The sequence below is a fragment of the Gasterosteus aculeatus genome, chromosome 7, assembly GCF_964276395.1.
Source record: "Gasterosteus aculeatus chromosome 7, fGasAcu3.hap1.1, whole genome shotgun sequence".
Classification (NCBI taxonomy): domain Eukaryota; kingdom Metazoa; phylum Chordata; class Actinopteri; order Perciformes; family Gasterosteidae; genus Gasterosteus; species Gasterosteus aculeatus.
Genome location: NC_135694.1, coordinates 2,905,741 through 2,922,728, shown reverse-complemented (window position 1 = coordinate 2,922,728; position 16,988 = coordinate 2,905,741). Strand labels below are relative to the sequence as shown.

At 46.3% G+C, this 16,988-nt stretch overlaps 3 protein-coding genes across 5 annotated transcripts; all 3 read left to right on the top strand.

Moving 5' to 3' along the window:
• Nucleotides 1-279: 279 nt before the first annotated feature.
• Nucleotides 280-4,139, top strand: LOC120821865 (E3 ubiquitin/ISG15 ligase TRIM25). Its single transcript, XM_078107443.1, has 6 exons — nt 280-651; nt 1,102-1,470; nt 1,633-1,728; nt 2,053-2,286; nt 2,370-2,656; nt 2,688-4,139. Exons 1-6 carry the CDS (start codon nt 409-411, stop codon nt 3,256-3,258), a joined length of 1,800 nt encoding a protein of 599 aa, XP_077963569.1. The 5' UTR covers nt 280-408; the 3' UTR covers nt 3,259-4,139.
• Nucleotides 4,140-4,646: 507 nt separating this feature from the next.
• On the top strand, nt 4,647-11,079 carry LOC120821869 (leukotriene B4 receptor 1). 2 transcript variants are annotated; one of them, XM_040180930.2, is made up of 6 exons: nt 4,763-4,902; nt 7,231-7,345; nt 7,799-8,353; nt 8,484-8,684; nt 8,787-8,827; nt 9,061-11,079. In XM_040180930.2, exons 3-6 carry the CDS (start codon nt 7,808-7,810, stop codon nt 9,356-9,358), a joined length of 1,086 nt encoding a protein of 361 aa, XP_040036864.2. In that variant the 5' UTR covers nt 4,763-4,902; nt 7,231-7,345; nt 7,799-7,807; the 3' UTR covers nt 9,359-11,079. The 2 variants fall into 2 exon arrangements, with proteins under 2 accessions (XP_040036863.2, XP_040036864.2); XM_040180929.2 differs by lacking the exon at nt 7,231-7,345 and having other exon boundaries at nt 4,647-4,902.
• A 484-nt stretch (nt 11,080-11,563) lies between these two features.
• ltb4r (leukotriene B4 receptor) lies at nt 11,564-14,915 on the top strand. 2 transcript variants are annotated; one of them, XM_078105602.1, is made up of 4 exons: nt 11,564-12,043; nt 12,184-12,255; nt 12,483-13,265; nt 13,595-14,915. In XM_078105602.1, exons 3-4 carry the CDS (start codon nt 12,537-12,539, stop codon nt 13,838-13,840), a joined length of 975 nt encoding a protein of 324 aa, XP_077961728.1. In that variant the 5' UTR covers nt 11,564-12,043; nt 12,184-12,255; nt 12,483-12,536; the 3' UTR covers nt 13,841-14,915. The 2 variants fall into 2 exon arrangements, with proteins under 2 accessions (XP_077961728.1, XP_040036881.2); XM_040180947.2 differs by lacking the exon at nt 12,184-12,255 and having other exon boundaries at nt 11,907-12,043; nt 13,595-14,903.
• Nucleotides 14,916-16,988: the final 2,073 nt, after the last annotated feature.

The following is a 16,988-nucleotide window of genomic DNA, read 5'->3' as shown; positions in this document are numbered from 1 at the left end:
TGCAGTCATACCAGTTAAACATATAGAAATTGTACAGATAAGATAATGTAAAGTTATTTGTAATTCATTACCAGGAACGACATGTAAATGTTTCAGGCGCATGCACAAAGACAAAGTTGCACTAACTTAAATCTAAACCAAAATAAAAATTGTTTCTCCAGGTTCGTCAATTTAAGGCAATTCAATTTCCTCAGGCTTTGATAGATGACTCTTCTTGGTGCTTGAGATTGCAGTCTGCCCCTTTGAAACACGTTGATTCATTCGGTGGACGTTGAGCCTTGAACCTCACACCCTGATCTGGAAAAGCCTCACCCCTTCTGGTTGGATCAGAGAGTCATCTCCGTCTTTTCTAACCAAATGAAACCAGCCCTGTAGCGTTGTCTTTTCACTAAATTGCTTTTTGTGAAAATGGCTGCCGAAAAACAAGAGGAGCGACAAGCGTTTGACCTGGACCAGAACCAGTTCTGCTGCTCGGTGTGTCTGGACCTGCTGAAGGAGCCGGTCGCCATCCCCTGTGGACACAGTTACTGCAGAAGCTGCATCGAGGACTGCTGGGACCAGGAGGACAAGAAGGGACAGTACAGCTGTCCTCAGTGCCGGGAGACGTTCAGCCCGAGGCCGGTTCTGAGGAGGAACACCATGCTGGCTGAGGTGAGGGCAGAGTTATGCAACAGGAAATCATCTACAAAGCCTTTGTCTTCCTCGTATTAGTACTGGTGGTGGTAATATCACTGATAGAGACAATTCTATGGAGTTTTTGTCCTCCAAGAGCAGAATATGAATGTACGAACCTTTCTTGATCACTGATGAAGCTCTGTGTCACATCTGGGAATCAGGGGCCAACTTTGAAGGTTGACTTTACAAAAACTGATTGAGACTTATGAAAGATACCTTTCATCCCATACTGCATATGCTTTATGCATAATGTCAACATTATTACTCAGTTAGAAAGGTTTCCACATTACACGGTTTGCTCAACAGGAAGCACTGATGAAATTACTCACGCCGGTTGTTAGTATAAAACATCAGAATATTTTCACTGTTCTATTTTCAAGGGTTTCTTAGTCATCAGGGACTGACATTCCCAACCTCCCCGTACAGGTGGTGGAGAAGCTGAAGCTGAGCGGCCCCCGGCAGCCCTCTGCTCCTCTGGCCCGCGCCGGCCCACAAGATGTGGCCTGTGATTTCTGCAGCGGCGCCGGACCCAACAAAGCCGCCATGTCGTGCCTGACGTGCATGGCGTCCTACTGCCCGGCTCACCTGGAGCCTCACCGCAGCGTCCCCGTGTTGAAGAAGCACGAGCTGGTCTCCGTCAGCGTCCCGCTGCAGGAAAAGATGTGCGCGAAGCACAACAAGCTGATGGAGGTCTACTGTCGGACGGACGGGAAGTGCATCTGCTACCTGTGCGTTATCGATGAGCACAAGGGCCACAATACGTTGTCCGTTTCACGACAGAAAGCGGAGACGGAGGTAGACCGAAGGTCGATTTGTTGTTACGTAACCCATTCACTTATCTGTCCTCCCAAAGGAAATGTAGCCATTAAACACTCATTAAGTCGTTTAATGGCCTCTGTTGAGCCCGTGACACGAAATGCTCACATGAATCAATGATCACGCCTCCTTTCCTTGCAGCAGCGACTGCTTTCCAGTCGACAGGAAGTGCAGGCGAAGGTGAAGCAGAGAGAGGCGGAGCTGCAGAGGCTGAGCAGAGCTGAGCACGACGTCACGGTTTGATCCATAGATCCTCATTTATTCTGAAACGTCACTGAGGGTGATGCGGCGACATGTTTCCTGTGGATATGTTTAAAAGTCATCACGGGAGTCACTTATACGAGCCTTTGAAGGCTTACAGTTGAGTGTTTTCTTCTTTTTATTCCAATAAATTCTGAATTTGGGTTCCTGGAACAGAGAATTCAGGCAATTTTGGCCTCCGTGGAGGTCAAAGGTCAACATCAGTGTAGAGACGGTGCCCTTTGAGTTAAGGTTCCCTCGTGTTCGTCCAACGTGTTTGAGCTAATTTAAAAAGTAAAAACAATTCTCGTTTGCCGACAGACGCGCGCCAAGGCCGCGATGGAGGACTGCGACCGGATCTTCGCGGAGATGATCACCTCCACGCAGAGCAGACGGGGGAAGGTGAAGCAGCTGATCGGAGATCAGGAGAAGAAGGTCGTCGCTCAGGCGGAGGAGCTGCGGATTCAGCTCCAGGAGGACGTCAGCAAGCTGAGGGGCCGAGACGCTGAACTGGGTCGGCTGCTGCATGACGACGATCACGTCCATATGATTCAGGTAGCGGGACTCTTTTCACTGGTGTTTGACTGAACGTGCATTCATATTTCGCTTAAATGCCCTGTTTTTTTCCGTCCCCTCAGAGTTTCCAGTCTCTTTCTACTTTGTGCGACTCTCCGAACTTCTCCTTCGACGCCGCCGCTCCCCTACGCTCCTTCGGCGAGGTGGCCGAGCGCGTGTCGGAGCTGAGATGTAAGTCAGAGGCGGTTCTGAAGGACACGTGGCCCAGGATCTCTGCCACAGGTAACGCATGGAAATGCATAACTTCAGACTCAGGTAATGGCCCCTATTCACAACCGACTTCCTTTCACAGTCTCTTATGTCGACTTCTCACTACCGGCACCACCAACAAGCATGGCGGGCTTATTGAGCTTTAAGAACTCTTTTTTTTTTTAAACAATCCTTGGCAGAGTGCGAATGTCCTCACTCGGGTTTCCCCCGGCAGATCGACGTCGCCTCACTTTGGACGGCAACACCAACTACCCCTACCTCCACCTCATAAGGGACCACCTCAGGGTGAGGCCTTCGCCCGCCGCCTACCCCGCCCACCCGGGCCGGTTCGCCAATTGGCCCCAGGTGCTGTGCAGGGAGGCCCTGACGGAGCGGTGCTACTGGGAGGTGGAGGGGCACGCTCGCACTCTGTCGGCGGCGGTGGCGTACGAAGACGTGAGCCGCTCGTCTCGGTTCGGGCAGGACGACAAGTCGTGGAGCCTGGAGTGCGGAACGGGGGGGGAGCTGCTGTTCCGTCACGACAACGTGGAGACGAGGCTGTCGGGGCCTCGCTCCAAGAGGATCGGAGTGTTTCTGGATTATGAAGCCGGCACGCTGTGTTTTTATCAGGTGCCGCAGCCGGTCGCGCTGCTCCACAAAGTCCACACCACGTTCACCCGGCCGCTCCACGCGGGGATCGGGCTGGACTACCAGTGGTACGACGTCGGCGTCTTCGCACAGCTGGTCAAGTTATGGCAGTGAAAGCGTTGGTTCTGCAACAACGATTCCCTCTGCTGGAAAAGTTGTTTCCCTAAAAATGAAAGTGAACAATATTGCTTTTGCATTTTTATGGTTTGTGATTCAAAATGAAATTGCATTGCTTGTACAGAAGATTCCATCAGATTACAATGGTTATAATTAGCTAACAATTCTCCAACAGTCTGCTTTGGTTTTCTGATTTCCAGGTTGGTTGTTTTGTGGCGATGTGGGTTTGCACTTGTCAGTGAGGCGGGGGACTTAAAATCTAATAAAAAATAAGATACATTTATAAAAATAAAAATAAAAAAGGTACCAGCAATGCCACCTAGTTGCGGAGTCTAGGTCTCCATAAAAACAAGTTCTTTTTCACCGGAGGAAGAACAGCAGGGATCACAAGACTTAAAAGCGTGGTTTAAAAGGAGGATTTTATTATTAACCCATAAATAACTACAATTGTATTTAAAGTCCAGCTGGAACAAAGTGCTAAAAAAGATTAAGAATTTGACCAGCCACTGCTGCTGATCCGTCCTGCCCATTCTTGAGTGAGGTGTCCAGTCCGTCTCGTTCGTCTCCTCGTTTGCACCCCGCCTGCTCGTCCTCTGTCTTGCCGTCCTCTCGCTTGATTTCACTGTGGCGTCTCCTTCCAGGCTGTGCTTAGTGTCCTTTATAGCAGCTGTGTTAATTGGAGAGGGGAGGTCCTTTCATTGTGTAATGCGGTTGGCCAGGGCTCTCTGTAACTGATTAGTCCCTCCGGGTGCATGTAGTTTACTGAAAGATGGGTTAATACGTAAAAATGTAATAAAAAAAACATGCTAAAATGCAAAACCAAACCATGCTAAAATATAACAAACCAATAATTTACAGAAACCACAATGTCCCCCTGGTGACACACTCTGCCTCTCGAACTGTAATGAAATGAATAAATGGCCTCACACAGGACTTGTGTGTGTGTGTGTGTGTGTGTTGTGCGCCGGTCTCTGTTATTCCCTAGTTGGGTGGAGTTGGAGATAATCAGCAGATTGAGAGACATTTTAGTCTTGGAATATCATTTAGTTTAAAATCACCCTCTCGTTTTGTGTTTGAAATACCACTAAATCCCCTTTGTATTGTTCCACACGGTAACAAGACAGTTTAACGGCACACAGGTATTGCCTATTCATGACATCCATGCGTCTTGCTGTGAATTGACTGACTGTGGCTTCAATAACATCTTGTCATGAACGCATGCATGTTACAACATGCAATGACACAATTAGAAAGCGACACGGTGAGAACAGAAGTGTGTTTTGCAGCGATCGGCTTGGCGAGGTGCCACCAGGGGAAAAAACGGACTCACCCTTTGAGCTGACTCCCCACAGGAGGAATTCCTGTGAGGATTTTGACAGGCTGCCAGGGCAGCCGGTGGGACACACCTTTCCCTCTCACTTCTCTACGTGTCAGAGCAAGCATGACAAATCAATCACAGAGACTTCAGAAAGACACAGAGGGAGAGAGAGAGAGAGAGAGAGAGAGAGAGAGAGAGAGAGAGAGAGAGGTTTTGGGGGGAACACGGGCAGAGGACGGGTTTAAAAGAAAAAGGAAGACCACTCATTTCGCTGCTCTTGGTGTCTTCTGTCTCCTGTCGGGATTTACAGTTGATGACTTGAGGTGAGTTCGTCTCACATTCCTCTCCGAGTTGGTTTCTGTCGACAAAAGCAGTGCGGTGACAACGGCCGACAAATCCCTGCGGCGTGGTCAATTCTCCCGGCGGGGCCTTCTGTTTCCTTTCCGAGGATTTAAAGAAGTTTAAAGGGTTCAGCTGGTTGTTGTGATTTGTTAATATACGAGCAATCTGAGTGTGTGCTTGGTCTCCGTGGGCAGAGGTGGGTGAGTTTCAGGAGGTGTGTGCATGAGTCGCACAATGCACACAAACACGCCTTGTGAGTCAGAAGGGTGATGTTGTCACACGGGGAGCTCCGTTTGCACACATTATAGGAAAAAGCAGAGAATGTCCGCAGGGTAAGACAACTAAAAGGACTCGATCCTCGATCGGACAGTGACGCCGAATCCAAAGGGTTCTTGTTTTGGAGCCATTGCGCAAGATGCCCCAGTTTCAGCGCCTTTGATTTGTCAATGTGGTCTGACCGGCTTTCTGCAAACACTGACAGCTGGTTGCATCTGTTCGTCTCTGTCGTCCTCTGAAAGGTGGAAAAATGCTTTAGTCTAAGGGCATTTCCTGTGCAAAACACTACAAACGATTACTTGTTCATAATTCACCATAAATTCTAGTGTTTCCCTTTGGAGAACCTTTTATTTTATTGCGGCGGGATTTGCTCCGCTTTGGTTCTCCCGTTCCTTTCCCTTGCCAGCGGGCCCAGCGATATCAGCAGTGAATCAGACGATTAGAAACACAGCGAGATCTTTATGCCGATGAAGGTCAGGCATCAGTACTCAGGTGAGACACAGTTTCACGGGCATTCATAAGTTCCTCACGCTGACATTTAAAAATGTTGTTCAGTGTAAAGAAGGAAACGAGAGCAAACCACCAATGTGCCAAATACATAAAAGCGTTTGTTTCTTCCTTCAACAAAAAACCCCGAAACGTTTTCTGAGCGAATAAAGAAAGAGACGAGGAGAACCCCCCTTTATTTGTGGTTAGAGTGAAAGCTCCATTGAATAAATGGTGTGGTTGTCAAGACGCAATCATTCCATCTCTGCTATCGTCTGTGATACAACCTGGTGCACCTTGGTCTACCAACTGCACGCTGATTTAATCTTTGATAATCCGTAATAACACAGAGAAACTTCAAAAGGTTTTGGTTTGCAGATGTGGGTGTAAATAAGTAGACGGGTACACAAACTGACTGATTGCGTAGTCAGGGAGTCATGCTGGGTGAAGGGGGCAGTGCTCTTGATATAAAGACATGTCGAACAAGCGACGACATGTTGCATCTGAAACCCTTTATTCCAGTGACATGAAATGGCTCTCGTCCACACACACAGAATGTTGCCTGGCAGGAGATCATCACTGAGACAAAAGCGTGTGTTGCACCAACATAATAAGGCACCTTTAGTGATTGCATTGGGCTTTCAGTTATTCATTGTCATATTTCAAAGTGCTCCTGGTTAATCTCTTAAAGAATGAGATTAGGGACGTATTCATTGCTGTTTCTGTTATTATCAAGTCCCACGGACCAGGGGTGCCCACACTTTTCAGGCTCGCAAACTACTTTTCAACTGAGTCTCCCCCAAGTACCCCGAAGTCGCGGTGACGAGCAACAGCGCCGGCGTGAGCGCAAGACGAGTTGATATGAAGAAAACAAGGAGCCTCTCATCTGTCCGAAGGAGGAAACCCGTCACAAGCATCCCGCACGTTCTTGGTCGTTACCTTACTTACCTTACCGGCAGCCCGGGCTGCTTTGGAATGAAATTAAATGCGTACGTTAGGAAGCAAGGGTCGCCAATTAGCATTAGCATTAGTTTCGGTCAGACCGCATATGCGTGACGTCATTTTTGTTTTTTAATCGATGGCACGCGATGGACTGGTACTGCCTTCGCGGTCGCAGTCGGCCTGCTGGGCCGTGGACCAACCATGTACATCAACCCTCAACCATCGTCTCACATATAGGTGCTTTCATTTTCGAAATACTACCAAACTACAATGTAATTACCAGGAGAGTGTGTTAATGTGTTTGGGTTCTAGTTTGTAGTGCCGGTCAGAGTATTAAGCAGTACGACCGTATTAGTGGTGAAATGCATTGTGGGTGTTTATCCAGAGGAAACGCGTTGGGTTTTTAACGGTGGAGCTTCTGTGGAACAGAGGATTTAAGATACTCCGGCACCCGACACGCAGTCGATACTTGTTAGTAAGTGTTTTCATGAGATTAAATGGGTCAACGACTTCCCTGTATTAGACACAAATGTGATGAAGTGTCCGTAACGGTGGTTTCTGTGCTCCTCATTGTGCTCCACTCACGTCTGGTCTTGTCTTTACAGGAATTAAGAAGCACTGTTACAACCTGTTACCGCCACTCTCCCACGTTTTCTTCAGAAATACGCAGCTCTGTCTTGTCAAACGGAGGCTCGTGCCAAATAAAACATGGTGTAGGAAGTGAGACATTTTATTTCTCAATAAAAAGTACCAAAAAAAATGGAATACTTGTTTAGAAAACCGCCCTAGAAACACTATCTCACATTGGTGATGCTTTTCACAAAGCACCCATTGGTTTGCTTTGTTATGAATCAGGAATCAGGAAACATTTATTGCCAAAATATCTTACACTTACAAAGAATTTGTCTTGGCGGTTGGTGCGCATTGGTAATAAAATGCGCACCAACCGCCGTAATAAAATGAAATGCTAATGCAATGGGTTAGTAGAATAAGGCTATGGGTTAGTATAAAACAAGAGAATAAAGTTGAAGTAAAACAATTTAAAATATTTAAAAAGTAAAAAAAATATTAAGCATAAGGTGCACTAGCAAACAGGTATTAATGCAGTCAAAACAAAATATATGTCCCGAGGTAAATATTAACAAACCTTCACCAATATCTTCTCTCTGGCAGGTAACAAACATGTACTCGACTGTCTCCCCGACCAATTCCTCCAATTCAACAAGCGAGAGCGTCGTGAACCGCGGAAGCGGCACTTTGGGCGCCCTCATCCTGAGCCTCGCCTTCCTCCTGGGCTTCCCGGGCAACATCTTCATCATCTGGAGCGTCCTGGCGCGCGCCCGGAGGCGTTCCGTCACCACCCTCCTCATCCTCCACCTGGCCTTTGCCGACGGCTCCCTGATGGCCATCACGCCGTTCTTCATCGTCTACCTGGTTCTGAGGAACTGGTTGTTTGGGAACGTGATGTGCAAGCTCCTCTTCTACCTCTGTCTTCTCAACATGTACGCCTCCATCCAGCTCATCATGCTGATGAGCATCTACCGGCTGGTGGCGGTGGTGTGGCCGCAGCGCGTCAGCATCATCACCAGCCGCAAGACCGTGCTGCGGGTGCTGGCGGTGCTGTGGGTGCTGATGATGGTCGCCTCGATCCCCGCTATGATGTTCAGAATCGTGAAGATGGAGGGGACCGCAGAGGTGTGCGAACTCGACCACGACATGACCAACAACGTGAGTGAACCAGTGTCGAGCTGCCGCGTCTAAAGGAACCCGATTCCTAAACACTATCCCGCCGTTGCCTTTTTGAGGCGTATGGCCGCCATGTCACTCAACGCCATTTCATCTTGTTTTCCATGCACAGCTGATCCTCCAGTACGTGCTGGAGCTCGTGTTGGGTTTTTTAATTCCATACGGGGTGATCATAGCCAGCTACATCTGCATCTTACGGAAGATCCGACAGACCAAGTTCCGCCGCCGCATTCGTAGCGAGAAGCTCATCCTGGCGATCGTGTTGACCTTCTGCCTCTTTTGGTTGCCCTACCACGTCATCAACATGGTGCAAGTATGTCACACATCCGTCTGCGGTCTTTAAATGTGTGTGTCCAGGTTCAACAGCATCAACGTTTCACAGTTATTGACTGGTCGTTGTTTTCACTGTCCTCAGGTCACATGGGCTCTCTGCCCAAAGGGTGCGGTGAAAGACGTGTAAGTGATGACGCAACAACTCGTGCTCCTCTTATTTTGTAAAGCTGATGTTGCAATTTCAAACACACCAAACATCTGCGTAATCATGCGTTACACATTGTCCAGCTGGCAATGGTTAATGCATCACTTTCACTGCAACGTTTTGGAACATTTGTTGTTTCTGATTTGAGCGTTGGACGTGATGATTGACACCACTCCTTGTCCCCCCCCCCCATACTCCTCCCTTCTCACAGGCTGAATTCAATATGGCACAAGAGTCGAGCCGTCACCTCCTCCATGGCCTTCATCAGCAGCTGTGCCAATCCGGTGCTCTACTTTTTCGCCGGAAAGTCGTACATCCGGCGAGAAGGGCTGGCGTTCATGGCCCGCTTGTTCGAGGGCGCAGGGATGGACTCGGCCACGAGGAAGAGCCGGCAGAACAGCCAGAACAGCCGCGACAAAGACGCGGACGCCGTTGTGCTAAAGGAGAAAGATGGAGACTCTGCCACCAACTCAAACTCTAATTCCAAACCAGGGAAAAATGGCAAGTAGAGGGCACGAGGTTCTGCAGGCTCGGAGCTGATGTTGTTCCACCAGGAGGTGAAACGATGCCACTGAGGTCTTCAGATTGGACTCCGGTTACATCTTGTTCAACGTGCACAGCGGTTTCCTGCCAATCAAGACAACATAGGCGGGAGGTCACCGGACGTACTGATCCTGGACCAGCTGGCAGCCTGAGGCACCCTGAGATGGCTTCAGACACGACTGTTTATATGATGAGATTTGAGCCTCGCTTCGCTCTGGACTATTTTTTACTGCGGACATGAGGAGTATTATTCAGGAACCAGGTAGTTCCTTATGAATATTTTTTACCAACATCTTTTTATGCCATTTTGTCAATGCAATGTATTATTTGAAAATTGAAAAGGGGAAAATGCGAAACCTCTGGGACGATCTCAAATTGAGAGCTTGGGTTCGATGGAAGCGCTTGACTTTTGTACTGATATGTTTGCTTTGCTTACCTCTGTTGCTCTGTTGTAAAGCTGCATGAATCACATTTTCTTGTCACACATGGAAAGTGGATCAAGCTGTAAAAAAGAACACACCATGGCCTCATAAAGTGGACATGGCGAACGTGTTGGTGACGAACTGCCTTCATTTGTCGCATTTCTGGCCAGCTGATAAGTGCACGTCCTGGGACAATGAGAGTGTAAGGGAATCAGAACTATGAGCTGAAGGAACACAAATGTAGAGCTGATGGGAAGTGCACAGCTGGGTGACTCCTTTGCACGATACATTTTATTTTTTGTTGATGTTGCAAAAGATAAGAGATAGGATTCAACACCCGTGTATCAACAACAGGAACGTGCACAGACATTCTGGGGAACAGGTGCTCAAACCAAACAAAAACAAAAATTTTAAAATAATTATAATTCTACAAAAAACACAGGATATTTTCAACTTACATATTTATTTTGTTTACAAATTAACTCAAATTGAATAAAAAAATGAATAACAGGCAAAAAAAGACAAAGCAAAGCCATATTGTACTTAAGCAATAAGGTACTAGAGGCTGTACACAAATGTCACTGTAAATTAACGGTATTTTACTGGCAATAAGGACGCCAGGAATTTACCTTTATTTTATGGTATAATACCGTAAATGGTTTTTACGCTATGTTACCATAAAATGGATTACTGTATGTTACCGTAAACTTGAACAAACTTTACTGTGAATTAACTGCAATTTACTGGCAGTCGACACCAGTAACTTACTGTTTTATTTACAGTGCCCTACTGTAATTTACGATATGTTGTCGTATATATCATTACAAATTAACCACAATCCGTTGTGTATCGCATTTCAGTAGCCTAGTGAAAATAGTCCCCGTACGTTTGGCAAACTTCACGTTTGTTAGCCTATAAAGTTTGTTGATGATCAGCGAGGAGATAGACATTCATTTGTGCGTCGTCTGAAAACATCCCAGGTCTCCTTGCAAGATGTCGCACCATCTCATTCATTCACTTGACGTCCACCTGAATTGTCCTCTTTACCTAAAACGAGTCCTAAAGCGGTTGCAAAAGTTCGCATTCCCTGAAACTGATAATTTGCGTCGTTTCTGGTCTTTTTTTGGCGATCGAGCTAAAAACTGAAATGAAAAACAGTCGCGCTGCTGCACATCCCTGAGCTTCTTTAAATTTTGTAAATGAAATAAATAAATTTTGTGCATAATAATAAAGAGTGAGATAATCTATACAAAGCTGACAACACACATGTTGTTGTTTTTTACTGTTTATTGAGTTGAAGCATAAGCAACTAATAATTTACCACAATATATGTCACCAGACTGTCATGTAGCTCTTTAAGACCTACCTTTCATTTCAATAATAACAACACTAGTTAACGTGTCTAATTTGAGTCAAAACTGCCTGTCGGTCTGCATCCCTCTCTCTCTTCATTAAACATGACAAACGTCAGTAAACAGCTGGAAAAAGCTTTGAAATAATGGATTTTTTTTTTGTTTGTTAGATTTTATTTTTTAAGGAAACGTCGGAACCAGTTGCGACGTGATGTTTTCAGCGGCGCTAATGTGGTTAATTCATCACTAAACAAAGTCGTTTTTTTTCCGCAAAAACACCGTCATCACCTCCGTGTCCGATGCTGCAGCGGTTTGCCGCTCACGAGGAGGGGGCGGGCTTGATGACGAAGAGTGTCATTTTTCTTCCTAAATATTGATGCATGAGGAAAAGGCGGGTGCGTGAGGAGGATTAGGGGTCTACCTGTCCACGTGTGTGCTCACTTTTATTATTTATTTCTGCATTCCCGCTCTTTGCACCGCCAGCGTCTGTGTGGCTTTGCATCATCACACTATTTCCCCTCCCAAGTTGCGTCACACAATGTCTGCGCCAATAGGTTGCGGTCATGCGTATCAGTACCAGCATTATTACAGGGCGCCTCTTCGTAGTATTTAGTGACCTCATCTGCAATATAAAACCATTTGTGTGTGTGGAATCACAGCAACGTTGCAAGCGAACAGCCTTCTTCCTGTCGTGCCCGGGTTTCCCCTCTTGCTCAATACACGCGCTGGTTTGTGTTGATGTCCACACCCCGTCCTCAAAGCACAGAGGAGCACGGGAGCGAACCGGCCGGGGAATAGATGAGCAACGGTAACCTTTTCGGACTGGAGTTATTGTGGTGTCGTTAAGAAAGTGGAGATCAGCAGTGAGCAGTGGAAGGTCAGTGCGCCACTTCAATTCATCCAGATATCCTGAAAGCTACTTTTTGAGTTTGAGCAAAAACATTTGAATTGCAGCAGTGGGATCCCTGCATTTATATCAAATATAAATGTTATGAACAATGTTTGCTATGTTTGCAGCTTCGTGGTTAGAGATTAGTGAAGTTTGATAAAGCTGGGCCTTCTTGGACCAAAAGGTGGCAAAAGAAATAAGTAAGTAAAATTCATAAAAAGGTGTAAGCTGCATAAGAATAAGTTAAACAATGAATGTTTTCAGACATAGTTGGACGACTGGTAAATGTACTGAAGTGACAGGCTGGTTTAACAATGGAGGCGGACATTTCAGGAAGTTTTGATAGATATTTTGTGGCGTTGACACTATTCCTTCAATAACCTAAATAAGACATATCCTGTTTCCTACCCGCTTTGTCTGTTGAAAGGTTGTGTCAGGTTCACAGTTGTCGAAGCCCCGACATTCGTCAGACGCTCTCCCGATGGCGTCCAACACCAGCATCCCCGCTCCGCCGCCCCCCTCTTCCATGTCCGTCAGCGCCCAGGTGGGCATCGCCATCCTGACCCTGGCGTTGGTGCTGGGCCTCCCCGGCAACCTGTTTGTGGTGTGGTCCGTCTTCTGCCGGGTCAAGAAGCGCTCGGTGACCTGCCTGCTGGTTCTGAATCTGGCCGTGGCTGACTTCACCGTGCTGCTGGGCGCCCCCCTCTTCCTGCGCTACCTGGCCGGGGGCCGCGGCTGGCAGTTCGGCTCGGCGGCGTGCAAGTTGGTGCACTACCTGTCCAGCGTGAACATGTACGTGTCCATCTACCTGATCTGCCTGATGAGCATGGACCGCTGGCTGGCCGTGACGAAGCCCTTCCTGTCGAAGAGGATGAGGACCAAGCAGAGCCTGCTGGGTCTGCTGCTGGCGGTCTGGGTGCTGGCGTTCGTCTTGTCGCTGCCGATGCCGTTCTACCGCAACCTCACTTTGAGCTTGTGTATACCGTACCACTGGAACAGCGTGGCCCACCGGGTCTTCCAGTACCTGTTCGAGACCATCATGGGCTGCGTGGTGCCGTTCACCCTCATCAACACCTGCTACTTCTCCGTCTTCTGCCGCCTGCAAAGCGCCATGTTCCATCGCAGAGCACGGAGCAGCCGCCTCATCCTGCTGATCATCGGTGCCTTCGCACTGTTCTGGCTGCCGTATCACGTTGTCAACATCATAGAGGTGATTGAAGTCAGGCTGTTTGTCGATGGACGTTTCACCCGGTATGCTCCAAAATAGGGATATTTGGGGGCCGCCTTTCTTCAAACCTCCTTAATTACTGTCATTTTCCTATTTTGCGAATATCATATTTTAAGACTCTGCTTACTGTCGATCTGTTCTAAATGCAAAATCACCTTAAAACACAAGCTTTTCCCCTTTCCTTACAGCTTTTGGTGGTGAAATACGCTGCAGGGAATGTGGACTCTCCATGTCTCAGTGTTTTTGTTCATTAGTTTGGGCTGTTTTTTGCCGTTGCCTCCCTCCTCCTGACCTCCCTCTCCATCCTCCAGGTGGCCGGCCTGTTGCAGGGCAGCCCTACGGTGATCGCCGCCGCCCTCAGAGGGCGCCCCAACGTCACGGCCTTCGCTTACTTCAGCAGCGCCGTCAACCCCATCCTCTACGTGTTCGCCGGCAGCTCCCACATCCGCCAGGCCGGCCTCGGCTTCATGGGCAAGCTCTTCGACGCCACCAACCCGGGAGAGCCGGAGCAGCTCCACCTTCAGCCCCAGCGTCCGGGTGAAGAAGCTAAATCTTAAGATTGTAAACCTGTCAGGCAAAAAAACAAGCAATGGGTTTAGAGTGAAGTCTTCATTCATTTCTTAATAGAAAGAGAATGCATGAAGAAAAGGGGGCCTTGCACACACGCTCACTTCTAACTGCAACGAACCCACAAAGCTGATGTGAACAATTAAATAGGACAAATCTATTGCGAAAGGCAGAGGGCTCGTTGTGGCTTGTGTGACCTCGTTGGGAATTGTTTCGGATTAATGTGGTTGAATAATGTGTAGGGGTTGGCAAGCAGTACACAGCAGTACAATAATAATAGTTTGCGTTCTCGGAATTTACACAAAGCTCGCTTCCGTTGTGTGACGTTGGGGTAACTGCTTTAACGCACAATGCGCGGTGTGTCCTGGTGTGTGACGTGTCCAGGTGAAGATCTCCCTTCGTACGCTACTGGGGCTTTGCAGAGGACCACATTTTGAAAGCTTTGACCATCATGAGAACAAGTACCACATCAGGTTTGGGTCAAGCGTCTCTTTGACATTTTAGTGGCAAAGTTACAACAGCTCTATTCTTTATTTTTGAATCATACTTGCCGCACAAACACATTTTAACTTCAAATCACTTGACAATTTTATGAAATAAAAGATCTTCTGATTTGAAATGCTGGTATCAACGTACGTTTGCCATGGGGGTCATTCTTCTTTATTCCGCCAGGTGGAGCCAAAGTGAGATCTTTCATATCATGCAGAAGGAGGAATGCTGTAGCAACAATATTAACTGCTCACCTGTTACAAAAGTTCCATTGGACAGCAAATAGCAACTTTCATTTAAAGTAGATATCAACCCTGACATCTTAAAAAAAAAAAACACTCCAAATCAAACTATTATTTACTATGTTAAAATCTCCATTGATGATTTAGGACGTTTCTCAAGCATGCATACAAGCACGTGATGGCCACGCTAGATGTTGAGAAGCATTTTGAGGTGAAGAAATTGAATATTGGTCAAATGGACTAGCCTGCCACAATATTATTTCACTTTGATCTTGGGATTCTGTAGCCTGAAAATTTTATTTAAATAAAAAGTGGTGGCCTTCTTTTGTTCCTTAGACATTGCACTGTCCACATCAGTATATTCATCCATCATAATTTCTTTCACATTGAGATCTCATGTGTTTTGAAAGCGTCATTTTATTTATGTGTATTTCAGGTGACTCGGATTCTCTTCGGTTAGTCTTCCAAACTATAATTATTAAGACTAAAAGCGCTGACTCACGGACATAAATGTAATAATATGACTTCACGCTCTCTGCACGCACACACTGCGGGACGCGGGTGTGTGTGTGTGTGGATGGTGATGGCGCCCAAGCTGCACTCAAATTGGACTCCTGCAGTAAGGAGGAGGACGCTGAATTGGAATGATTGGAACTTGACTTTTAGTATTCCAATCATATGTTACCTTTTGTTCATTTTATTTCCCTCAATTTCAGAGGATCAAACATTCGTCCCAAAAACACAAGATGTCGTACCGTGTCAGTAGGGAGCAAAAGTTGGAAGGCGGACTTTTACTCAGAAAGGTTGCATCCATAATCATTGCGCCTATTTGCTTTGTCATCAGTCCCTCATACATCGCTCACTTGAACCCTACAGCGACCTAACCTGTAAACAGAACTGCAAACAATGTCACCATGAAGGACGCTCCCGAGTTCATGGAAGACACGGTCCAATCCGTCGACCTTTCTTTGGCAGTGCAAGAGAAAGTGCAGTGTAAAAGAGAAATGAAGTGTTTCCGTTTTCCCTCTGTTGTGTAACCCCGAGTGTCGGCATGGCCTCCTCCTCCACAGGGGTAAATACACAAAGAGTTCTATCGGATTTTACAAATCAACTGATAACATGACGCACCAGCATCCCGCAGTAATTACTATAAGTGGAGTCTTCGCTCTTTGCAAAATGATTAATATCCCGAGACTCTGCGTAGACGCCTGCTTCAGTGGTTCCTCTACCTGTGTGGGCGGAACAAGTGACTTTGACCAAGGCACAATGGCATTGTGAACATGGAGAGTATAGGTTTAATAATAGCTGGGGAACATGACAAATACACTGCAAGAAGTTTCTCACCTCAAATTAGTAAGTCAGTGTGGAGCCTTCAAGTGGGTCTTTCTTGGACCAAAGGGGAAACAGGTTGACATAACGCCCTTTTTTCAATGAAAAACCTCAAACGAAATGGCCTCTTTAATATAACTTACTTTATAAAGGTACACCAGATACTATTTTTTTTATTTTATAATTTTATGGCAGAATGTTTATATTATTCTTAGTTTTTTTTCTTTTTAAGTGTCAATATCTTCAACAACGCAAGCACTGTTGTTTTGTAACATTATCCTACATTGTTACATTGTTGTTGATACATTGTTCTGAGAACATACATATGGTGTAGTTCAACTGAAGTTGGAGAAGGTAAGAAATGCAGTATTCTTATAATACGTTATACTTCTTCAACCTCTAGTGAAGGGTTGAGTCATGATACAAACTCTTCCGCTCAGCTATCTCATTATTGTTTTTTAAAAACACTATCTTTGGAAGAAAATAGGAATAAAATGTAATGTACATATTCCCGTCCTCTAAAGTTAACTAGGAAACTATTTGTTTGTCTTTTCTGTGCCGATCAGAGGCAGTGTTTGTTATGGGCTCGGAGTTTACAGTAAATAGTACCGTCCGCTTAGCTGTAGTGTCTATCTTTAACCTCCCACTTGCTCTTCTGTTTACTACAAACTTTGCTAAAACACGTTCCCTGAGATTTGATCTTCTCAGAAAAGCTACCAGACACTCAATAACGAAAGCATCAAATGTATAAAGGTTACTCTTTGGCTGGAAAAAATAATGTAAACAACAACAAATGACCCTTCAACAAGTTTGTGTGACAAATAATTAGTTTCAAGTCAAACATATCTTGTTCCAAATAGAAGTGTTTCTGACACAAAGTGAGACGTTGTAATGCAAAGAAAAAACATCTTTAGGGATAATATTGTCACGAATTCTCTATCTCATTAGTTTTCATCTTGCCTGCTTGTTAAGGTAGAGGACTGCAATACCTGGTGGACTGGGAAGGTTATGGTCCCCAAGGAGCGTGAATGGGTTCCCAGTCGCAACATTTTCCGTTCACAGACTTCCACCAGGTTAA